The sequence below is a fragment of the Arvicanthis niloticus genome, chromosome 16, assembly GCF_011762505.2.
Source record: "Arvicanthis niloticus isolate mArvNil1 chromosome 16, mArvNil1.pat.X, whole genome shotgun sequence".
Classification (NCBI taxonomy): Eukaryota; Metazoa; Chordata; class Mammalia; order Rodentia; family Muridae; genus Arvicanthis; species Arvicanthis niloticus.
The window spans coordinates 57144410-57170741 of NC_047673.1; the positions used below are offsets into that span (position 1 = coordinate 57144410).

Sequence of the window (26332 nt, forward strand, 5' to 3'; positions counted from 1 at the left end):
ATGGTCCAGGTGCAGTGTATTCTGCAGTATGTAGAGAGATACCAGCACGTATGTCACACGGGGCTCTGGATGGCATCTGTCACTGAGGAATGTAAGTAAACCTCACAGGAGCAGGTGAAGCGGACCAGAGCTGTTCTCTAGAAGCCCAGATCCATTATCTCTCATGACTCATTTTCCCCTCTGAGCCAACTGGGTAACTCCTGGGCTTATCAGTCTACAGCCTCTGGATATATCTTTTTGGCAGACTTAGAGAAACATTCCGGACATCTATCTATGAACTCTGTTTTTCCTGCTGACAGCAGATATTTCCCCTAACACAAACCACCTGAGAGGCCAGAGGAAAACCCCACCATCAGTTAGACACACGGGAAACACTGTCTGATAACGATGTAGAAAGGAATGATTTCCCACTCATCCCAAAGGTCAATCCAGTTCATAAATCATGGTTGCACTCATGTGCCAGGAATACAGTGGTGACTGTGCAATATTCTGATGCCGGCTCCTCTATAGCATCAGGGGTACACCTAATGGGACTCAAAATATCTGAGAATGGTATGCAGCCCCAGTGATATATGAAGTAGTCAGGTTATTAAAAATAATCTCATCCCCAGATGGCCTTGGATTTTCATACTGGTCATTGCTCTTGCTAGCAAGTAGAGGTAGGACTTCCCTGACGTCAGCTATGTTGAGGCAGTTTAGAGTTAAACTTGTGTGATTATGACCAATGATGGTGTTGCTCTCTGCAGGGTACTTGCACTTCCTGTCAAGAGATGGCCTGCAAAGGTGAGGGACCCAGCAAGTCTTCCCACCATTCCTTATCAACTTTTGCTCAAATGTATGTTCCATAGTTTTATAGAAAAAAACTTAAGTGTTCCTCCATCCAACAGATAGTTCTGAAGGAAGCTGTTCCCACATCCTGAGTTAGTGTCAAACTAACGCAGCGCAAATTATTTTCAACTATGGAAACTCAGCAGAATAGCCACCCAGTGTCATAGTTACTTCTAACAGCTTAGATCTTTAGAACAGCCCTAGTGCTTGCCATCAGTTCTCATCTGTCATTTCAAATAATTACATGGGAGATCCTTCAGTTTTAGTGTGAACCATGAATCTTCTGCACATGGTGGGATCTTTGGCCTTTAAAAGTGAAGAGAAGGAGTTTCCATACTCGAAATAACTTAAGAACAAGATATCATGTTTCCAATGGGAGAAGGGAAAGAAAATAGGAGAAAAGAAGCGTCTAGCCAAGTGGTTAGGAAACCAGACTCCACAGAAATGCTGGTGCAAAAGCTGTATTTATGAGCAAACAATGCACTCCTTACGTGCATGTCTGTGCAGATGAAAAGTCCACCTTCCAGTCAAGGAGATAAGATCTGCACACAAATATTTGAAACTATGCTGTACGTGCAGGTCATCACCATGATAAGACAAGCATTTTGTGAGAAATTTACCATATACTAAGTGCTTCATATTTGCTACAAGAGACATTCCAACGGCTAAGGGGAAGGAACAGAAGGCTTGGAAAGGTTAAGTAATTTTTAAAAAGAGATTTATTTTATGTGTTTGAGTGCTTTGCCTATATGTACATATGTGTATCATGTATATGTTTGGTGCTTCTTGGAGCCAAGAGAGGGCATCGGATCACCTATAAATGGAGGTACAGATGATTGCAAGCTGCCATGTTGGTGCTAGGCACTGAACCCAAGTTCTGTGCCCAGTGATCTTAACCATTGAACTATTTCTCCAGCCCCCAAAATTAAGAAGTCCACGATCACTCAGCCAGCTAGACTTTACCATAAAAACTGACCCCAAACTAAGGTTGTCTAATGAGATATGAGACACTGGTTAAATCTAAACTTTAGGCAACTGATGATTTCATAGTATAAGTGTCGCCTTAAGCTGGATATCTACATTTGTGAAATCTGATAGCTCTATTTTACATCTCACAATAATAAGCTACTATTCAATAGTATAAGGAATTCCAGGCTTGAGGAGATTCCTATAGTTAGGAGTTTCATAAAATTGACTCATGTGTCTAAGTTCTCGGAGCTCGAGATCCCTTGCAGATGAACTGTTACGGCTACAGGAGGCAGAAAATGTACACAGAGTTCTCATGTTGATAGTCCACGTGATCAGGCCAGCCATGCTTAAACCGCTGTACCCTCACACCCTATCAGCAGAAGCACTGGTGCATACACGTCTAAAATATATCTATAGATAGGCTTGGAATGTAGCTCAGTGGTAGAACATTGTATAGAATATACGTGACACTGAGTTGGCTACCTTGAAGTACGAAACAACAAGAAAGAATAGCAGACAGGCAGAAAGAGTAAAAGGAAGATGAGAAAAGGTAAGACCTGACTCAGTAAACAGATGAATGTGAGGCAGCCCAGGAAACTCAGGTTTATCTTGAGATCTAGGCCTCCTGATTAAACAGGCCCTAGAGATGAGAAAATCAAGGAAACAGAAGCTGCTTCACAACAACTCTATTGCCTAGTGATCAGGATACCCCATTGGCTATAAATATCCTTGAAGCTACACCTAGGTTCTCCCTGCCATGTCAAAAACTAAAGTGTGAGCACCTTCCCAGTTGTCACACATGTACTAATTGAGTTTGACATGATCGATAACGTCATTTGCCTCACCCATGCCTGTAGGATATTTTATAAGATTATTAAAGAAACACTCGATTTTAAGAAGATCTTACCTGTGTATGCACAAGCACTATGGCATGTGCGTGGAGCCCAGAGGACACCTTGTGTTGTTGCTCACCTTCACCTGAAGGTAATGAGGATCAAACTCAGCGCATCTGATTTGGCAGCAAGTACCTTTACCCACTGAGCAACCTCACTGACCCATGAAAAGCAATACACTAATGGGTACTTGGATACTGATCCTCCATGATTTCAGAACCTCGTGAGTCTGCTCCACTCCAAAACATTCTAAATATCCACAGTTCAGAACACAATGTGTTACTATCATCCCCTTTGGGACAGCCATTCTCAATATACATATGTATATACATATACATATTTGCTTAATAACCTTCTGCTTAAACTGTTTATGTCTCTTGGCTGAATTCTCTCCTTCAAGATTATAAGAACAAGGCCAGATGTCATGGCACATACTTTCAATCCCAGCACGTGGGAGGCAGAGTCAGGTGGACCTCTGTGAATTCCAGGCCAGCCTGATCTACACAATGACTTCCAGGACAGCCAGAATTAGGTAACGGAGGCCAGGTATCAAAAAAATAAAACAAAGGCAAGAACAAATGAGAGACTTTATATGTATACACTTACAGTTGCACGTTATTATCATCATAGGGATGCATCAAATATGAGGTAGTTTATTGGTATAAAGACATTCTTGTGTGTTGGGGATTGAGCCTAGGGCCTTGCACATGCTGAGTACCCATCTTACCACCGACTTACACCCTGTCCCTTTCACAAACATTTTAAAGACAAAAGGATAATTGGAGATATGAGCCAAATAAACCTGAACACAAGTGCTGCCATTTTGTTCTCATACCCAACAGATTGTCTTGTAACTCCCATTTTTAACTCTCTTTGGTCACCGGCCCTCAGACTGAATCTTTGCCGTTGGAACTCAGAACTAACCAAGCCAAGTGAGAAGTTCCCTTATAGTTTAAAACATGTAGCTGGGGTATCTGGTGACGTTCAGAGGCTGCTCAGGATGGGCCAGGGTACAAGTTCAGTAAGAGCAGTAAGAGCTGGTACGTTTGGACCTGATTTTCACACATTCAATGCTGTCTGGTAAGACTTTAGTATTTCTGCCCCTCATTTCTGAACCACATCAAAGGACTCTGGCACATGTAACATTTTTTTTTTCTCTAGAGAGTTTGTTTTTCTGATTGGTTGTAAGCCACAATGCTGTTCTCAAGAGCCCTTTAGCTTTGAATTATATAGCAAGTGTCAAATTCATAGAGAATTAAGATATCAATTTTATATGACAGACAATTTAAGATTACAGAAGGCAAATTTTAATCATAAAGATTATGATGTTATAATAAATATTAACATCATAATGGGATGGTAAATAGAAAAATAATCTTTATTCAGGGTTACAGGGAGGAGAAGGAACCCAGGTTCCATGTTTCAAACTCTCAAACCCATCAGGGACAGGCACACACAGCCATGGAAGATAAGAACTCAGGATGGGGAGCAGCTCGATAACTAAGGTGGGTAGAAGGCTAGCAACCAAAGGCTTCCCTAAGTCTGCATTCTCTGTGCCAGATTGATGCTAAGGCCTTTATAGGGCACAACTCACTTAATCCTAATATCCTATCAGCTAGGCGGTACTCTATTCTGATGACCCTTATTTACATAAGAGAAAACCAAGGCAGAGAAGAATTAAGTAATCTGTCCATGATTCACCAGCTAGAAGGTGCAGAGCAAAAGTCTATGTACAGACTCTGTTCCTTCCCATATTATGCTAGGCTGGCCATGTGCAGCTGACACAAGTGAACGTAAGAACACCTGCATGCTTGTGCCGTGAATATCTCCAGACCATTTGCCTAAGTTTAGCAGTCTACAGACACTCAGAGCATGCGCTCTACAGATACTCAGAGTATGTGCAAGTACAGGATACAGAACTATATTTAAATATGATTTTATTAAAATAATCAAATGGCTTTTTCTGTGAGCTGATAGATTTTTATAACTTCTGTACACACACATTATTCATAAGTAATTTAATTTCTCTCGCCAAGGATCCAGTTTTTTCATAAGAGAAAACCAGTTTCCTTTGTGGTAGTGATTGTATAAATTCTTTGTTGTGTATTCTTTGTGTAGCACTCATGGTAAAGGTAGGCCTAAGAGGTCTTAATTGTCATCTTGCCTCAGAGGGGAAGAAGCAGAAAAGCAAATCTGTGGCGATTACCGTGTGAATCGGCATATTGTTAGAAGTGTAATATGTTTCTGGACACCATTTATGGCCAAGGGTCATCAGAGTTACTATTCATATACCAGAACTGCCCAAGGAACCTCATTCAAAATGTTCCATGCACAGCCCAGATGCTCACCACTGTGTGCTTTCATCAGGAAGTAGCATCAGGTCCTGGCTTGGACCACGTTCACAGCACCGATTTCTAGGTTTCTGCTGACTCTTAACATCTTGCAGGCTGGCATTACTCCTTTGCCATTATTGCCTGCCACCTGGGAGAGGGAATCTTTCAGGAGGAGAGAGAATATTGCAGATCTAGTGTATACATGATGAGCTACATCCAGTTTTTTTGCCCTTAATTTAAAATTTTCCAATACTGCATTAGAAGATGCCTGCTTAATGCTTTTTTATTTTAAAATTCTATCTATATTCAATGCATTTTATTTTTAAATTCTCTCTATACGTAGCTTAACTCCATGCATGTCTGTGTACCACTTGCATGCCTTTTACCCATGAAAGCCAGAAGAGGGTATTGAATCTCTTAAAACTAGAGTTACATGTGGGTGCTGGGAATCAACTCCTGGTCCTCTGGAAGAGCAGTCAGTGCTCTTAACCCCTGGAGTATCTCACCAGTTTCCGAAGATTCATATTTTAATGCTAAAATATATATTTCTTTTCATGGCATCGCATTGTTTCACATATATGTAGTTTACAATCTATAATTTTTTTGCAACTTTTTTGCAACAAGAAAATTTTCAAGCAAGAAAATTTAATTTTCAGGCTACAAAGTGAATTTGTTCTGCATTCAAGGAGTCACATCACTTTGTAATGTGATGCACGGACTTGAGAAAAGCCTCAAACTTAAATGTTCTTCCATTCTGTCAGTTCATGCACCTTTCCCTCCCTTAACTCTCCTTCAAGTCCATGTCCACTGAAATACTCCCTGGACTAAATGGAATAAGGACAGTGCGTTTCCCCCTCAAGTTAGAATGTGCAAACTGTGACATGCAGTTCTTCCTTTCAGCCACCACTCCCACGTCTGCTCCCACTGACCGTGGTATCCAGTAGCAACCATCATCTTTATCCTGCAGCTGTTTCATTTTGTATATGTATTAAAATATCTCTTTGCATATTGTGGTAATTTGAATATGCTTGGTCCATGGGAAGTGACACTATGAGGAGGTGTGGTCTTGTTGGAGGAAGTGTGTCACTGTGTAGGCAGGCGTTGAAGACTCCTAATGCTCAAGCTTTGCCCAGTGTGAAGAGACAGTCTCTCCTGGTTGCCTTTGGATCAAGACTCTCCGCTCCTTCAGCATATTTGCCTGGATGGTCCTATGCTTCCTGACATGATTCCCAGCACCCACATGTAAGCCAGCCCCAATTAAATATTGTCTCTTATAAGAGTTGCCTTGGCCATGGTGTCTCTTCACAGCAGTGGAAACCCAAACTAAGACATATATACATCTGTCCTACACATTAAGGCTATAGAGACCAGGGAAGGAATCTTCTATCTGTGATGCTTTATGATAAACCCAAATGCTTTAAAAAATTCAATACTATATAAAGTAACTAACATAATTATAGAATTCCTGCATTCATTTTAATATACAACTTCTAATTAATTTGTTTATTTTTTCCATACATACTATTATGTACAAAAGGCAGACTGCCATCAGCCATTCACACAACGTTGTGAGAAGATGGTGGGGGACAGTTTGTACAGATAACAGGAAAAGCTGATCGACTGAAAAAGATTGGGAATGAGAAGTGTAGCCAAGTCTAGTGAGCCAGGCCTCTAATCTCGGGAACCTCAACGCTGCTGCAAGAGGACTGCAAGTCCAAAGTCTGAGGCTGACCTGTAGAAATTACTGAAACCCTACTTCAGAAAAAAAAGTAGGAATGAGGGTGTAGCTGAGGGGTGGAGTCCTTGTCCAGCACGCATAAATCCCTGCGTTCAATGCCTAGCAGGATCCAAATGAATAAATTACTTAATAGCAAAGCGAGAAATCTCCACTAGCTTTCTGAAATAGCACAGAAAGTGGGAAAACTTACTTCAGTTTAATGTATCTATTTTGTATGTTGTTTCAAGCAAGAGCGAAGCTGATTCTTTAGACCAGATCCAGCTGTTGAGGAGACATTTTTTCCCAAAGATTATTCACAAAGTAGATTTAGAAAACTAGGTCAAAAAGCCCAGCCAAAGAGAAATATTACTGTAATTTCCTGGCCACAGGCCCACTCAAGAACTCCTTAAACATAAGCCTAAACCATGAGAAAAATATTTGCAAAAACATCATCATGCTTGATTTATAAGCCCAAAGATAGCTGGAAGGGTTATTCCACTGTATGGTAGATTAAATGACCTATCATAAAGTATACAATTATGTGTGTGTATGTATGTGTGCTTGTGTGAATATGTATGTGTTCATGTGTGTGGTTGCATGTGTATACATGTATGTGTGTATGTGTATATACATGTGTGTTTGTGTATGTGTATAGATACATGTATACACATGAGAAGGACACAGGTTCATGTCAGATGTCAATGTTTTTGGCAGCAGTTTACTTTTTTTTTGGACATGTTCATTCACTGGCCTGGAACTTTCAAAATAGACTAGACTAGCAGGCTAGCTAAGCCTCAGGGATCTACCTGTCTCTGTTTCCCCAGTGCTGAGATAATCACTGGGTAACACCAGGTCTGGCTTTTCCCATATCAGTTCTAGAGATCCAACTTATGGAGGATCCAACTTCGCCAACTGGGCTCTACCAGTTAATTGATTAATTTAGCAATGCACAAAGTAGCTTGCAGAGGAAAATGAAAGGGCTGAAGTTCCCCTGAGTCCTTCAAGTACCTGAAGGCCTTTCACTGGTCCCCATCTCTTAAAGGTTCTACTACCTCCCAATAGCACCAAACCGGGGAGACCAGGCCTTTAATGTATGAATTTCTAGAGGACATAAAATCTGGATAGAAATCCAGATACAAACTATAGCACTTTGTTTAGTGATTTAGTGATGGAGAAGTTTATATGAAAATTATCCAAGAGGAGGCCCTGAGGAGATGTTTCAGTGAATCACATGCTTTCCATGCTAGCATGAGGACAATGAACTCAATTCTCCAGAACCCACACAATGTGGGACATTACAGCAAGCACCTTTAACTTTGGCACTCCTGCTATGAGATAGCAGGCAGAGAAAGGAGAATCCCCGGAAGCCTGTAGGCTAGCTAGGCTGGTATATGTAGCAAACAAGAGAGACCCTGCTTCAAACTGGGTGGAAAATGAGAACTGATACGAGAGGTTGCTCTTTGAGCCCCACACTTGTGCTGAGGTATTCACTTGCACTCACATACATGAGCATGTGCACACAGACACACAGACACATACACACACATACACACATGTGCACACACACACGGGTGTAAAGATTGAAAAAAACCCATAAACCACAAATCCTTGAGGTTCTTGTTCAGGTATTCGAGTCACTCAACTCCTCACACAGCCTTTTCACTGCTTCTTTACACAATTAACACGTTCTCTTTAAGCCAACCTGTTGTTTAGATTCCTGGTCCGTAGTATTTTTTTAAAAGTACATTAATGATAGACATAGTAGTAACAGAAAAAAGAGATGGTCCAATAAAGAGAAAAGTTAGTAACTAATTAAAAAAAGGCCAAAAGATCTCTGACAGACGAGCAGAGAGAGAGAGAGAGAGGGGGGGGGAGGGAGAGAGAGAGAGGGAGAGAGAGAGAGAGAGAGAGACAGACAGACAGACAGACAGAGAGAGACAGAGAGAGATAGAGACATAGAGACACATAGACACACAGAGAATCAGGGCTACTGGGGTTATCATTATGGATGGGTACAAATAATCTTTCAGCTCCAGAGCTATCAACAAGAAGCATCTGCTGTTATAATGACTACCTGTGTTATCAAACTGTGGAAGAGGAGGTGTGGAGAGTGTGAGGGCCAGGGGTGGTGGGGGACCCCACAGAACAAGGACCTCCATATCACCTGTGTAAAGCTCATAAGAACTCCCAGAGACTGAAGCAGCAAGCACAGGGCTGAAGTGGTTCTGCACCCCACTCTCTGCATATATAGTTTCTAGTTTAGTATTTTTTGTGGGTGTCCTAAGCGAACAAGTGGGTCTCTGATTCTTGTGCCTTCTTTTGGGACTCTTTCCTTTTTCTAATTTGCCTTGTCCAACTTTTGATTTGATTGTTTTTGTTTTAGCATATATTCTATTTTGTTATATTTTGTTGTTACCTCTTAGAAGCCTGTTTTCTACCACTTCTTCCTCTTCCTCCTCTTCTTCCTCCTCCTCCTCTCTCCTTTCTAAGACAAAGTCTCATTATATAGCTCTGACTATCCTGGAACTCACTATGTAGACCAGGCTGGCCCATCTACCTCTGCCTCCCAAGGGCTAGTATTGGATTAAAGAATTGTGCCACCATGTCTGGCTCAAAGCCTGTACTTTTTAAATGAGAGACAGGAAGGAAGCACATCTGGATAGAAGAGAGGGACTGGGAGAAGTAGAGGAACCCAAAATTGTCATCAGGATATATTGTATAACAAAAGAATCTATTTTTAATAAAATGAGAAAAAGATTTAAAAATATTTTTATACAAAGTATTTTTGAATTACTCATTTTACATACATCTATGTGTGGTACATGTGCTGTGGTGTAAAAGTGCAGTGTGTGTGTATGTGTGTGTGTGGTATGCGTATGTGATATGCATACAGTATGTATGTGTGTTATGTGTGTGTAGTGGTGTAGTGTTTGTGGTGCTGTGTAGATGCATAGTATATGGTATGTGTATATGCATGTGTGGTATGGTGTGTGGTTGTGTATGTGTGTATATGTGTGTGTATATGTATGGTATGTGTGTAGTGTATATGTGGTATGCATAGTGTGCATACGTTGTGTGTGTGGTGTATACGTAGTATGTGTGTATGTGTGTTATGCATATGTGGTATGTATGTGGTATATATGTGTGATGTATAGGTGTGTGTGTATAGTATGGTGTATGTGTGTGTATGTGTTTGTGTGTGTGTGATGTATAGTATGTGTGTATTGTATATGTATGGTTTGTGTGTGATGTGGGTATGTGTGTGTAGTGTGTGTGTGGTATGTATGCTGTGTGTATAGTGTGTGTGGTGTGTGTATGTGTATGTGCTCACAGCACACGTATGGCAGTCAGAGGTGGAGGTCTCCTTCCACCACACAGGACCTGGGAACCATGTGCAGGTCATCAGGCTGATGGGCAGTGCTTTTAATTACAGAGCCATCTCACCATCACTCTAAAGGGCAAACATATTGTTATTTCTAACAGCATTAATTTTTATTAACATGTTGAAAATCACTCCACTCCTTTCTTCCTCCTTTCTCTCTCACAGGAAGACCTATGATGCTAAGCATGTGTATCTTAGCTCGAGCAGATAGACGCTCAGAATCTAAGCTTTCAATACATTAACGCCTTGGCCCTTTCTGGCATGGAATTTTTTTTCTAATCCCAACCTGACCTTTTCTTGATCTTGACTTTTATACTCTTCACCATTTTGTTACTACTTATTTTCACTGTTATTTTTATTTACTCTTTGTAACTTTATGCTATTGTTTGAGGCCCTGGATCTTCATAACAAAAGACTGAGTATGTACAAGTAGATTCTCCTAAGACCCTTCTGCTTATGACATGAGACAAATGGTCTGATTTGTCAAAGGTCACTGCACCATACACTTAAGTTGAAGACCCAGTGAAGAATAACCAAGCCTCTTACAGCTAAAGTGACATTTCTAGATGATTTAAAAAAAAAAAAAAGAAGTAAGTACTGGAGCAGAATGCCCTAGGATTGTAATCTCACAGTCTTCTGGACCTGGCAATTGAAAGGTTAATGCAAGCTATACATCCTGGAAATTGAAAGTTAAAAGCCAAAAAAAAAAAAAAAAAAAAAAAAAAAAAAAAAAAAAAAAAAAGTTAAATATAATCACAGGAAACACACAACACAACGAGCGGATAAAAAGGAGCCGCAGCTACAGATGCCCATCAATGAGGGTTAAAACTGCAGTCTCCCCAGCAGCCCCAGCCGTAAGTCACCTGCCTCTCATTGCTTGATGTTTGCTTTTCACTGGCACGGTTCAGTTTAAGGAATTGGTGTAAATCAACCCAAGGGACGCACGCAGTTTTTCTACTCTTTTTTGTTCTGGCTTTGGAAACCCTGGGTCAGGTGTCCCAGTGAATTAATGATGTAAGGCTGAAGAGACCATAGGCAGAATCTGTGACAGTAATCTACCAGCTATCCAACTCTTTCACATAAGCACTTATGTACACCCAGGTCTTATAATATCTTATATTTGCACACCCCCCCCACACAATCTTTAAATGATTAAAGTTTACTATATAATAATTGTTAGGTCTCAAAATAACTGGGGTACCTATTTAACATATCATTGGGCCCCAGAGTTTCCCAGCATCCCTCAGCCCCTATCTCTTACAGGTATAGCTGATATACCCTACCCCTCCCTACCCTAAACACCAGTTCAGGGACTGGGCTGCCCTTGCTCCAGCTGCCCTTCTCTATATAATCTAGCCATCATGTTTACCTGGTCCTTTCTACTTTTACCTTTTACTCTCCTGGCTTGCTCCTCCCCTGTCCTCACCTGTCCTGGCTCAGGGTCATGTCCAATCTGGACTCTTTCAGATGTCTCTGCCTCTGGCTACGTTCTCCTTTTTATCTACAAGAAACCTTTTCCACCATACTGAGGAAGAGTCATGTCCTTCCTTTTTTATTTCTTCTTTTTCATTTGATAATTTGTAAATAATTTATTTACAAGTCACAACAGTACAACAGGCTATGATTTGAGGCTAACATTTTTTTTTTTTTTTTTTTTGGTGCTATGTTATGTAGCCTAGACTGGCATTGAACTTGAAGAAATCCACTAGCCTCAGCCTCTTTACTGCTAGAATTACAAGTGTGTGGAACCACAGCTGATGCTGACATAACTCTTAATTCAAGGATGTGATTTCAAAGCAATCTTTCTGGAGGTCATAAAATCTGGTGTCCTTAAAATATTAGAGGATCAGACAAGATATTTCTATAGATTACATTGTAATTTTTGTAATACTCTGAAAGAGAGAGGGGACATTTATTGAGCTAGCCACCTATATCTGCCTTTTGTGCCTAATGTAGACTGGAAAGACTGTACAAATGAAGGATGTTTCTAACACAGAGAGACTTCTCAATATATGGACTTTTGGAGACGTGCCACCAAAAACTACAGCTCTAATACTGGGTGGTCTTAGATCAGTTGAGTTGGAAGGGGAGAAATCAAACCAGACAGCCTAATCTTTCCACAGAACAGTCATGGAGCTCAGATCCAGACTTTGCCTCTTTGAATTATAAAGAAAGCTAGACTCAGATCGTAGTCTGGTTGCTTTTCTCCATGTCATAGGGACACACAGCTATAAGGTAGTCCTGGATATTCTGCCCTTTTCTTTCTGTAGGTAGACTGAAACACTGAGGCTTGTGTAATTACTCGACAGACGATAGCATCCATACAACCATCCACAGAACTTTGTGAATGTCAAAGGAAGGGAGAAAGAGAGTGTGTTGTCATGGAGATACTAAAGAAAATTACGAGAGGAGAGAAAGTTGAAACCCATTCTGCTATCTCTACCATTATTTATTCAAGTAATAAATCATGACATCTTCATCAAAATCAATGTAGCATGAAATGGACTAAAAATAAACCTTGCAATCCAGTCGGCACTCCAGAATCTTCTAAAAGGAATGCTCCATTGCACATTGAGCTCTGTCACTGTTAACATTTCTACATGAGCACTTGTGCGTGCTTTCTCTTTGTTCAAATTCCTTCTTAAAATTCAGCGTTTATCACCAAGGTAGATTAAAATAGAGACAGCATAATCTAGGGTACCATTTCATGGGTAGAATGGTTTCTAAACTGATGACAGGCCAGAAAAGTGAAACAAGCTTGGGGAAGGAAGGAATACTTCCCAGAGAAGGGAAATGACAGTTTCCTGGGGCATTAAACAGTCCAAGGCTCAGGGTTTGGTCTTCAAAGGGAATTTCATCCCAGCTAGAATCTGGTCAGAAAAAGAAACATCAGTGGAGTATCTGACAGCTGGCAACACAGACCCTGACATTCCCTGATGGGAACTGAGGCACTGTTGAACTTTTAGCTCCACATTGGAGCCCCCGTGTTCCCCTAGAATGCCCCCTTTGTAGGGAACTTTTCTGCAATGTAGTTAACTGAGAGGATAATGAATCTTTAGAGACAAGTAAGGTATACTAGATGAAGTGAAATTCTGTTGGTCTTTTATCTCATGAAACACTTTCTCTCCCCTTTCCAGATTCATAGTTACCACAGAGTTGTGAAGGCCTCAGAGAGCCTAGCTTTGCTTAGGGACTCATCAGAGGCCATGGGGCCAGTTTATTGGTAGAACCAGAGCTTTTAAAATTTAGTTTTTATTCCTTTTCTTAATCTCTCGGATTCCAGCACATATTACCTTTTATCTGAATAAAAGTTTTCTACCAAAAATCTAGTGTACTTTAGAGACTTACAGTTGATACATTGGTTTCGTTTCAAGGTCTAATGATGCAAAACAGAGAGTTAAAACTATTTCCTGTAGTCTTCTACAACAGGCTCTGACTATCAGAAAATCTCCTGCCCTCTGTTTCCGTCACTGGAATGTGCTGGTTAAACCTTTATTATTCCCATGTCTGTCTTGCTAATCCACATGCTGTCTCCTAAACCATGAACACTTCTAGAAGCTGGTGAAGAAAACTCAGAAAGCCTATTAGAATTGAGTTCCTATCATGAGAGAGAAAGGAAGAAAAGACAAAAACAAAAACAAAAACAAAAACAAAAAACAAAATAAAACAACAAGCCTCAAAGAGTTCTGGTTTTCGAGAATTTGAACTATAGATGACATTTTGTGGGGTTTGTAAATGGTGTTTGAGGGACAGAATTTTGAAATAAGTTTACTACTAACTTTTAATGTACTTACACATGAATGGTCGCTGCTATTTTAGACATACCACATGTAAGATATGAATACTTATTTTTATGTATCTGTAAATTCTAGAAGTGATTATCGAGTTGTTGCTTTCTCCATATCTCTTTGGAATCATGTCTGTTATATTTTGGTGTCTTTAGCCCCAAACTTGGGTGTAATGTGGACAGTTCCTTGTCCTCCCACTAGGGGGCAGTATAATATGGAGTAGACGGCAAGGTGAGGGCGGGCTCTGGCACAGACTCTGGACATTTCCTAATTTACACTGACACACTAGCCATGGGTATGTGAAGGACTTCTGCTGGCATCACTCTGAGCCAAGCCCCACCTTCTCCCGACCTAGACAGCTGGTGGTATTGAGTGACGCAATACTCAGCTAGATCTAATAGTCAGCCCTTCACCCACTCTCCCACCACAGAAATAAGTACATTGTCAACCAAAGGTGGCAGGACACATCAGGTTACCTTCCTCCAGAATATCCTCAGCTGTAGAGGTCATGTAAGGAGGTTGAGAGAAATCTGGACCATGGGTAGATGATTTGACAGTCGGTCCTAAGCTACCATGTCCTAGCTGTGAGTCCTAGCAAGTGGCTGACTATCTTTAAGCATTTTCTCTCGTCTAGGATTTGGGAATGCTGTGACATGCATTCTTCATAGAAGGGAGACTAGCACATGGAAGCTGTCTAGGTCTCAGAGTGAGAGAACTAGAGCTAAGTTCTTTTTACTAGTTCCCAGTTATCCTACAATTGAAGAATCAAGTGATTTGATTAACTGCATTTATTCCTTATAGTCAGAGGATGCAAGCCAATGTTCACTGTAGAGCCTCGGGGCTTTAACCCCAAGAGAATGTATCTGTCCATTCGTACTACTGCAAAGATTTCTTCTTGACATACAATTTGTTTTCCCTGGGAAAGTTGACATAAGGACCTCAACTCTCCAACATGCACATAGGAATGAGCGGACTTTACTATATGTAACCACAGGAGATGTAATTGACAGTATTTTTCTTTACTACGTCAACTACAAGATCCCACTGTAAGTCATCAGGGTCTTACCTTTTGTAGTGGATTGGACAAGAAGATGCTTTATCAGTCTTTGTATGTTCATATGGATAACTTCTCAAACATGAAAACACTAGGCACTTCTCAGAATATTTCATAATGTGAGTGGTGAGGAATAGCCAGGGTTGGACAGAGGAAAAACTATCTTTGTTGATTAGAAAAAAACAAAACAAACAAACCATGCAACAATAACAACTACCGCCACCAAACACATGGCCTGAGGCTGGACCACCTGACTAATGACCCTTGTAAAGTGTTTAAGAGATTTGTAGATCTGAAGGAATGGGTTTCACCATTTCTGTGCTGAGCCTTTTAGTTCCATTCTCTGGCTGGATTCTGGAAGCACCCTGCCTACACCGCAGACTCCATCCCTTCTCTGGTCTTCCTTAATGTCCTATTCGTCTTTATTCTCCTCTTCTCCCCCTCAAGGCAGACGTACCGTTCGGGCTGTAAGTCAGTGATACAGCGCTTACCCAGCATGGGAAAGGCCTTTGGTTCACGGCTTAGTGCCACAAAACCTTTAAAAATGAAGACAGGTACTGAGGGTCACTTAAGAACAGAAATGTCTGTGTATAGCAACTGCAAAGCAAAGGATACTGCTGCTTTCAAGATGGGGAAACTGAGGCTCTATCCTGGTGGTTTCCTTACAGTTAGGACTTAGACTTGAGATATCCATTTTCCCCTAGCAATTCTGTAACCTTTAGTTTAGGCAGGACAGATATCTGGGTAGGTGTGTGTGTGTGTGTGTGTGGCGAGGGGATCCATTCACTGAGGAAGCTAAAATAAAGCTTGTGCTGGCCCACATTCCTGGGCCAACTCCCAAAGCACTTCTCCCCAGAGAATTGGCCACAGATCTAAAGTTTGGGCCTATGTTCCAAAGACCAAAGGGAAGAAGGTCAGGGATGAATAGCATCGAAGTCCATAGATAACTGCTATGCGACCCTATATTCAGAGACTGGGCTCCGATGTACAAATGTCCTGCCTCCTAAATCCCTGCAGGAAGAGAGATATAAAAACTTAAATGGAATGTAAGCTATTTCTTAAGGAAGTATGTTCCAGTTGTTTCTGCCCAGAGAGAGCATGGACTCACCCTTAATTGTGGCTTTGCAGGCCCTCTGGCTGAAAGAGCAAAGATAAGGCAGGGCTGTGTGCAAAAGCAGCCAGGAGACAGGCATAGGATCCAGATGGAGCCAGTTATCTCCAAGCTCTCAGAAGGCGGCTGTGAATTTCATCGAATTCTATGGCTTCCCCGACAGTTCCTTTCTTGTCAGCCCTCTACAGACAGTGCACCTCTCTTCTTCATTCCACTGATCCTTGCATAGAGACTCAGGTTCACCCAATCCATACTCTCCAAATGTGGAAGAGTATACATCAATACATATATATGTGTGTGTGTATAGATAGATAGATAGATAGATAGATAGATAGATAGATAGATAGATATAGATATCAATATATCAATGTATAACAAGATAGTCACGCTGCTGGGGAAAAAAATGAAAAAAAAAAGTTTAAATTTTGGTTATCCATCTTGCGAGTGATGTATGTACCTGAACTCGCTGAAGAGGCTGGACATCGGGAGGTAGCATAATGGGAAGGGTGGTCTAGAGATGCAGAGAACAGGAAGCTAATACATCACAAGGTGGGTGTGATCAAAAGAAGAGCCCAAAGGAACCCTGGATACCACACGGGGCTACTCCTCACTTCCTGATGGAGACAGAGACTCGTGCCCAGGACTATTCACCCACCTGGTGCAGGGTACAGATGGCAGGTAACTGTGGGCTCTGAAAGTCACGTGTTTAAGGGGATCAATCAAATGTTTCAAGGCTGTGTTTCAATTCTGAAAAGCACCACTCCCCACTGAAACCCCCTTCTCATTTTCCTCAGTGAGACCCCTAAAAACAGGGTTTGCTCTTATTCTCTTGTTTTTTGAAAGGACGGGGAAGATTTCAGCTTAGCCACACCTTAATTCTCATATCTGAAACTGGAAATACCAACCTCAATTTCTCAGAATGGTTGTGAGAATTAACACACATGAGAAAACAGCTAGTATAATGTCTGGCTACTCTCCCCACCACCATCCCATGTCTGGGTACCTCCTTATGCTTCCTTCTGGTCTTCTCTTATAAAATATGCCCTTCCTTGCTCAACTTTCCTAGGCAGAAATCTTGACAAACTGATATCCATTGTCTCCTTTAGCACAGGCTGGAAAGTAGCAGAGTGTGGGAAAGAACCAAAAGAATACTTGCAGCTGATAGGCACCTCTGCTCCTGAGGCACAGGTGACCTACAAGAGTGGCTAAGGGTCAGAACTTCATTCCGTGCCCGGTCTCCATCTCTTTTGCTATGCATTAGCCAGAGTCTAGAGAATTCCAGGATATTGAGGTTCTTACCTTGAGAGGCAGAGCAGCAGGTGGGGCCAGGCAGCTCTGGCTGATCTGAATGGTTGGGCAGTATCTGAAGAGCTGGGGCCTTATGGCCAGTACTGTGGTACCTAGTTTTTCTTCACAGTTCTTTGGCAGTACCTCTTGGTTTACAGTCCCTCTCCTCTGGGGTGCTGTTTTGCCCCTGTCAGCTGCATAGGACAGGGTGCTTTGTGGAACTGAGAATTCAATGATATTCCTGGCTTCTGAGTCCATATTCCACAGGTCCTCGCAGGCAGAAGTGACTGGCCAGTGCTTCCAGCCTATGGAAGGACTGCTGTTTCCATCATTCAGTACAGAAGCTGGGCTAGCAAGCCTACATGGCAGTTGTTGTGGTAGGCCAAGTTTCCTAGAAGCAGGGGCCAGGCAACGCCTACTATGTGAGGATTCACAACTACCACCCCTCCTTACATGGAGATTCTGGGATTTCTCTGTTTCTTCCTTCTTTTCCTTCAGTGAATAGCAATTGAAAGCAGCTGGTCTCTGTGTTCCAAGGCCTTCCACGGGCAGCAGGCTGGAAGGAGAAGTAGCAAAGCCCTGCTTACATCTGAGGTTCCAGGGAGCAGAGAAGAAGCTTGTTCTGGGACTTGGGAAAATGTGTCCCTCCTCCAGGCCCCCTGGGGCTGCTGTTGAGACTGCGGTCGCTGGAGAAGGGGCGGGGAAGGTTTGGGTAGCTCGGGTTGGTGGGGGCTGCAGCTGGATGAAAAGGAAGGAAGTTTTCATCTGCTGTGGCTGAGGCTGCTGGGCCATTTCCTCCACGGGAGCAGAGCTGGTCCTTGCCAGGGTTTCAGACCTCAGTGTCTCAGCAGCTGCAGGCAGACATGACTCAGCCCCATGGTTTCACCATCAGTCTGTGGAAGGAAATAACACACCTTTAGCACCCAGGGGGACTCTTCAACGGGTTGGGGGCCAGAGAATCTGATCGTGTTTGCTGGAGAACTGGACTCTGCTCAGAGTCACAAAAGCAAACATTGGTGGAGAACAGTGTACAAGTGACAGATGGGCGTGTGTGTGTGGGGGTGTGTGGCAATCAAGACAGTGGATCACACCTATGTTCAAATGGAATCACGTGTTACCTTTAAGTGTTCGTTCTATTGATTAATCCTAAATTATCTTGACCATTCCTGTGATTTGGAGTCTGATTTGAAAAACATTATGTGGTTTATGAACGAAACTTCCAGGAAACATTGAAATGGACTTTTAGTCTCCTTTGTCTATATATGTGAAACACAGTTTCGACCAACCGGAACATTTCATGAAAATACCTCCGTGGGGACCCTTTAAGGAATCCTAGTCTATAAAGAAGGGCTTCACATATTCAAACTATAATATTGGTCCAGGCCAAAGTATTCAATATTATAGTTTGAATACACTGTCCCCCAAATTCAAATGTTGCTGCAGAAATGGAGAGGAGGGGCTTCTTCTGGTGATTAGAGTCTGTGTACTGCCCCTAGCCCTGTGCGTTTGGATCATAAAGGGGCTTCTGGAGAAAACCCAGAGAGAGGTAGCAGTGGGCCCCAAACCTTCTTCCTGCTTTTTAATTTGTGAACTTGTTGCAGCAGTGACAAGTATTTCTGTTGTAAGTTGTATGACCTGGAATACAGGAAATGTAGAGAAGTAGGTGACGGTCAGGAGCTGAAGGTGGGGCTGGCTTGGAAGGAGTGGGAAGGAAACCTTTGTGGGAAATCATTAAATATTGGGGGGGGGCGGTCTAGTAAAGGAGTGTTGGTCCTGGGTAAGAAGTAGGGGGTAAGATACTGAGAAACCATGGTTATTATTGGATATAAATAATATACCCAATTTTTGATTGAAATATCCATTTTGATTGAAAAGACAAACTTTGGTGACAAACATTCCTCTGAGTCTTCCTTCCACTTAGAGAAAACTTCTAATTGTCTTTAAGACTAGCTAATTATAACTAGTTTACAGGTTTGCTATTGATGCAGGGATTAAATAAATAGTACGAAGTGCATAACCAATTCTCAGTAACTATCAGCTGCTGTTCTTCGAATGTACCTACTACACATCTAAAGCTTTGAAAAAATTTGTTCATGCAGCAAAATAAAATATATGTAGATATATGCATCCTACATACATGTATGTGCACATATGTATTATTTTCACCTATATTAGGTGGCCATTTACGTATTTTAATGCTTCCTGTATGACAAGAAAGACTCTAGGACTAAGAAATTACTGGTGAGAGTCAACAGTGAATTTGGGGTTAGAGGCAGAGCTTGAGTTTTGGAGTAAACACCTATTAAGTGTGATTCACAGCGTATTGTTGAACTTCGTTAGACTTACTTATAAAACAACAAAATAAATGTCTATCCTTCCCACTTGACAGAATTCTTTTATAGGTCAGATGATATATCTACATAGATATGCATATCTATCTATCTATCTAGTCTTTGAGTTGTGATGTAATGCATAGATGCAGACACACACACACACACCTCTATGTATGCATGAGGGTTAGTTTTAAGACAAGATCTCAGATGCTCTAAGCTGGCCTTGAACTCAGGATGATCTTAAACTCTCAATCTTACTTCCTTTCACCTCTCAAGTGCTGGAGCTACAGGCATGCGTCATCTATAATAAATAATAATATTATTTATACTCCTAAACTAAATAATTCTCTGTGCTTTCTATTAAGTACCGTTTCATTACTTTGAGAGGATTCTAAGTCAGCTTCCTATTTTCCTGCCACCATTTCGAAATTCATATAATGTAGATAGAAATGTCATATAACTTAAATGGCACTATGTCTCTGCTAATGGTGATGGTTTCTTTTCCACAGTTCTAGACAGAAAATAAGGTTCTAGAATCTTAACTATGATGAAGAGGAAGGATTCGAGAATCAAAGCACTCTGTTTCCTCTTTTCAACCCGTGGTAACTCTCTGAGGTGGGCAGAATGGCCATTGGGAATACAGAGAATGAACGGGAATCTGTGGCGATTTCCTTCAAGCCATGTAGTTAGTGAAGCAGAGATTAGTCTCTCCATGCGGCCCAGATCTCACCATCCCTCTCTGACTGGTAGACCTCACCTAGACTGTGTTTAGCCTGTGCTTCCTGTGTCTAGAGGAATGATCCACTACCCACGGGCATTGCCTCCACTGGCATGGGAGCTTCACACTCTCTAGGTGTGTTTCCCAAGCATTCCTAGAAACATCCATTTCAAGTCCATTTCAACTCAAAGGAGTGATACTTTGTCACCCAGTTCATATCTATTTTCTCAGAGAGTGGTATCCCATGTTAGTGTTCTTAGCAGTTCTGTAGGAGCCCCCTGGAGTCCCTGAGGCTGATTTGAGTGTGTTTTACAGGGCATTTATAACTTGGCAGGATCAAAAAGTGGTAAAATCTGGGAAGCTAGTATCTGGAGAACTCCCCATCATTAAGAATACAATAATTATATATGGAAAATGATTGGAATTCATGAATAAAGATAAATGGAGGGATAGCACAGAGCTGATGCTAGGTAAAGAACTGTTAAGAGATGAAAGCAAGGGCATAGGATGTGGAAACAGAATAAAAGATGTTGAGAGCCTCTCTAGCCCACGTTTGGGGGCCAAAATGTCTTGGACTGCTCTGTCAGTGTTCAAACCCGCACTGCCCAAAGCCTTGGGGGCTAAATTGTTAGAGCCAGCACTGCTCCAAGCTGCTCCGGTATGCGGGTTGGGGTTCAGCAAGAGAGAGAGTAAAGACAAACCGGAAGAATGGAGACCAGAAGGAGTGTGATTCAATCCCATTTATTCTTCTGTCTCTCTTCCTAGTCTAAGTCCCAAATCTTGAATTCCTAGTCCCTAGTTCCTAGTCCCTAGTTCCTAGTCCCTAGTGCCTCCAAATTCCAAGTTACTTCTTCCAAGTGCTAAGTGCCTACCTAATGTCTAATAACTAACTCCAAGTTGTTCTGTAAGTTGTACTCTCTAACCTAATTCCTAGTTCCAAGTTGTACTCTTCCGAGTGCCTAATTCCTACTCCAAGTTGTACTCTCTAACCTAATTCCTAGTTCTAAGTTGTACTCAACTCTTATGTCTGTCTCTGCCTTTTATATGTCTCACTTCTAAGCCACGCCTCTAAGTCACGCCTTTAAGTCATGCCCTTAGGCCTTGTCTCTCAATCTGATCTCTCAGTCATGCCCTTAAGCCTCAGCTCTAAATCACACCTTTAAGTCTCACACACCCAAGAGAAGATCCTGAGTATCTAAAGCAAGATGTTGTCAGAGTGTGCTCAGCTGTTGTAGGCTGATGTAATCAAGTCTCTTGTCAGGGTATATGGCTCAAGATGGCTGCAAGGATGATAGCCGCCTTCTGTCGGCTCCTCACAAAAAAGATACAACTCAGGAGTCAGAAATGCAAGCATAAGCACTGAGTGTTCCTACTCACACCTTACTAAGCAGGCCTCAGAATACTCCAGGATACCAACCCCCTCCACCTGGTCTACCAGCTCCCACGCTCATGCCCTGTCTACTGGTACCCATGCTCCTTCAGGACTATAGCTTCTTTTTCCATGATTAGGAACTGTCAGTTCCTTCTAGTGAGTTTGATGTGAAAGTGATGCAACCTGATAATGATAGTGACCATAGCTACTGTCTTGGTCTCTTTGGTCTTCCATTTAAAAATGCCATAGATTAGGTTACTTATAAACAACAAAAAGCTAGTTTAGTTTCCATGTTTCAGGGATGGAGAAGTCCAAGATCAGGCCGCCATATTCTTGACAGATGACTTTTCACTTCATTCTCATATGAGAGAGGGGGTAAGTGCTCTCTCTCTCTTTCTCTCTCTCTCTCTCTTCCTCCCTCCTCCCTCCTCTTTTCTCCCATTTGTGGCACAACCCAATGGCCCTCTTCCTATTTCCATCACCTCTCACCCCCAGAAGGTGGCATGTATTCCATTGTGTGTCACAGGGTTACTGGCACTGCAGTCTGTAGGACGTAAAGCTGCTCACCCAAAGTGACACAGAAATTAAGCAGATGCAGATGATGCAGGCCCTGGTCTATCAGGCACTAACAGCTGTGCCTTCCATACTGATTCGCTACTCGTTAGTGCATTAGTGCATCTAGGAGCTACTTTATTAACCATGGATAGAAATAAGAGATTTGGAGAGAGTCTTTTAGAAAAGCAAAAATTTCACACATGCCTTCTTAAGTCTCAGGGCACATCATATTCCATAACTCCTCAACCTCATACATAGTCTTTCCATATTGTCTGGAGTGACATCCCTTTTTTTTCTTTTTCTTTTTGCTTCTTCTCGAAAGGCAAGTCTCATTCGTGTCATCATAGATGATACTGTGTCTGGTGCCCCCCTTGCTATGATCATTTATGGAAGGACCAGATGGCAACTCTTGGAAAATATTTTAATTAGGAAGTGTTTCATCTCCATCCTGTTTCTATTTGCTTTCCCACCCCTCACCCCACCCCAAGCACACATTGGCATCTTCTTAGTGAATCTTTGTATTTTAAGTTGATATGTGCCCACCCTGGCATCTGATCACACAGGGCAATCACACTTGAAGGAAGTGGGAAAATGCTGAAACAGACAGGAACACTGGGCCAAAGGGAGATTCAGTGCTCTGTCCTGTGTCATGAGCAGATGTCCAGGCTTCACACCCATGTCTTCTGGAACGCTTTACATGTAGGGATAATGGGTTTTAGCAACATAAGTCCCTCCTGCAGCTACTCGGAGGTGAGCAGCCCTTTTCTATGCAGAGTCTGTGCTGTGGGGCTGAGAGTGAGGACGAAGGACCAAGGTGGTTGTTCTCCATGTCACCCAGACTCTATGTCCTTCTCGTGCCTTCTAATAGCTCCAGGTTGTCCCCAGTGACTCATTTCACATAGCTGTGAGTTTCCTGGAAACAGCTGTCACAGAACTCTGTCAGACAGATAGGAACTGCTTTAAAGGCACAACTTATGAGTAGTTCAGAGAAACAAGGGCACCTTTCTATTCAACTTGGTTATGACTGTAATTTATTATGTGAGTTCCCCCCCACCCCCGACAAGTAATTCTCACTGGCTATCCAATTCACTCCCCATGAGGCTACAGGGTTAAGGCAACCAAGGTCCATAGATTAAAAAAAAAAATTAGCTGAGATTCTTAACAAGTGACAAAGTCGGCACTGCAGCCTCTCTTGTCTGGGCTCTGAAATCTGTTTCACTAGAGTTCTTGTCAGAGCCATGCTTGTCTCCCTAACCTTGCCGCTATCCCATCCTACATTGCTTACTGAAGCCTATCCAATCAGTTCTATTTTTGCTTTTAAGTCATCTAAAGAAGTCTCAAACTGGATCATGCTTACTCTCTGTGGGCATCAGTGTCCTCAGGAAAAAGACCAGCATACCTCAAATTGGCCTGAACCTTCCCTGCTTTCTTGTGTGTTGTTTCTCTACCTAGTGATTCTATCCCAGACAGGACAGTTTCTCAGGCCTCCATACTTAGACCATTACTCTGCTCTCTCCCTTCTTCCTTCCTCTCTAAGTGATACAGCCTCCTGCACCTTGGTAATAGCCTAACACCTGTGAAACTGTCACCAGCCACTGCCTCTCATTAGTCCTCTCTTTTCTAGTACTTTCTGCCAGCCATGCTCATTCTGATGCCAGCTTTGCTGTGATGGATACAAGGAGGAGGGAAAGCAGGAAGAGAAGCAGGAAGAAAGTGCTAAAGCTGTCAACATTTTCCTTTTTCTTACTCGGAGTTATACTTACAAGCCATCCAAAAGAGTTTTAACATTGCAAATGTCTCTCATAAGTAAAATATTTGGCTCAGTTATAAACTCAGACCAGAGCTGCGTGTTGGTTGCAGTGAAACATTGTCAGTGTATGAGATACAAACATGCAATAAAGTAGTGCTTAAAGTTAAGGGACATGGGTTTTACTTTTATGAGCGTTCTTGTTTGTGGAATACAAAGTGACGAGTTGGGGTTCTTCCTTCACCCTTGACCCTATTTCCTGAGAAAGGAAGATGCCTCACTGAGCCCGGAGCTTGCTGATTGACTAGGCTGTCTAACCAATAAACCCCAGGGACCCTCTTGTGAAGCGGAAATTTTAAGGATTCTTTGGAAAGTCATTTGTGTTGGATGGTGCTTTGCTGGGGCAAACATGTGAAAGAGTGTTTCCCTGAAGTGACTACAGGTGAAAGACTAAGGCAGTCTCGTGGTGGAACAGGTCACTGAAGCCAACACAAGAGAAAGGATGTTCTGCTAAAGCAAACACATGAAAGAACACGTGATAAAAGATTCAGTGCTACCAACACACATGTATTGGTCTGCTTTACAGTGTGTAGTTGAGCTGCGTTTGTCAGGACTCCTTGGACTCGGGATTGATTAGATGCATGTCCTGAGGCAAGGGGCATGGAGAACATGGGATGTTTGGAGGGTATAAATAGGACTTAGCCAAGTGATGAAGACAGAGCTTGCCTTGCTGTGCAACACTTGCGGGTCTCACATTTTTGCTGATCTTCGATTTTTTGAGAGAGACACAGCTGAGAATTTCTCCTGTGATTCCTGTTGGTCCCTCCTGCTGACAAGGCTGAGGCCTGGCTGCCTGTGCTAAGTCATGTCACCACTGTTGCTGACCTGACCACTCTACTGAACTGGTCTGCTGGAGTATCCATGAAATGTTTGTGAGTAGATCGAGCTGCCGCTGACTGCCAACCTGTGAACTGAACTGCAGATTTCCAGACAACACAGACAAGAGTTGCTCCAGGGAACCTTTCTAAACAGGTCCACTTCCCCCGGATCCTTTCTTTTTCACTACCTCTGGTGGGTGATGGGCTACAAGGGAGGTTAAAGCATTTAAGAACCATTATTAAAAATAAGATTTGAAAAAAAATTGAAGTTACAGTCTTGTCTTTGCCTCCTAGCACTAGGATTACAAACAAACACCATCATATCTAGCTTTATGTGAGGGCTGGGGATAAGAACTCTGGTCCTCACGCTTACACAGTAAATGAAGAACTGCTACCCTGTAGAGTGAAAAATTATAAAGACCATTTTGTGAAAAATATGCAGGTTTTTTCTTTGCCCTTAGACCTGAGCAGAAAGAGTGTAAGTTCCAGAACGTGGAACTGAAAATAAGACTTCAGGCCTTCACTTCCCTAGGACACATTCCGGGTGGAGGACATTATCCCTGAATCAGAGGACACTTGCTGGATTAACATTCCTCAAGCCTCAGGGAAGAAAAATAGTTAATCTGAAATAGTTGGTAAATGACAGGGCGGGGCACAGTGACGTGGTAAAGCTACATTCTTGAGAGGAATGAGTGTGCAGAGTGATTTTCACATGACTCTGGATCATTTGGGCTGGATTCCTCTGGAATGTTCCACTGTTCTTGGTTACCCCTCCCTCCCTTGGTCTTCCCAGTGTTATGTTCAAAATTTGTAAATCATGTGTAACTGCATGAAAATGCAACCAATCGTGTGTAACCGCATAAAAATGCCTTCCTTTCCCCACCCCATGTTATAAAAAAAAAAAACCCTCAGCTTTGGGACCTTTTGTCAAAATTCTGTTCCTGCATGGACGAGCAATTTTGACCGTTGACTAGCCAACTCTCCCCAATAAACCTCTGCTGATTGCATCCAGGTATGGTTTCTTGTGATTTTTGGGTGACTGTGACTTCCTGAGACTTGAGGAAGGGTCTCCCGAGTTTGGGGGTCTTCAACCCAAAATATGTCGATTGGGTGACTACATTTAACCTGGTAACCCCATGTTTAAGAAGGAAAGAGAGAATGTGACGCTAACTTGACCCAGTAGAGAAAACAAGGAAGGCTGAAGCCAGATGTCTACACCACCCTCTGTCACCACGGTCTGCTTTTTTTATGGAACACAGAGCGTCTTTGTTGCTGAGGAAAGAACAGAGTTTGTATGGACCACTCCAGCATGGTGGGGTGAGTCGGACTAAGCAGCACACACAGACAGATACGGGCATGAGGTTCCC

General features: G+C 42.3%; 1 protein-coding gene across 4 annotated transcripts in view; it reads right to left on the reverse strand.

Annotated features, from left to right (window-relative positions):
- Positions 1 to 26332, reverse strand: part of Psd3 (pleckstrin and Sec7 domain containing 3) — a 515401-nt gene that overhangs the window by 407095 nt on the left and 81974 nt on the right. For all 4 annotated transcript variants that reach the window (XM_076914230.1, XM_076914229.1, XM_076914234.1 and 1 more), the window contains exon 3: positions 17375 to 18255. In XM_076914230.1, coding sequence (XP_076770345.1) covers positions 17375 to 18154 — 780 coding nt within the window. In that variant the 5' untranslated portion in view covers positions 18155 to 18255. The remainder of the gene's footprint in view (positions 1 to 17374; positions 18256 to 26332) is intronic.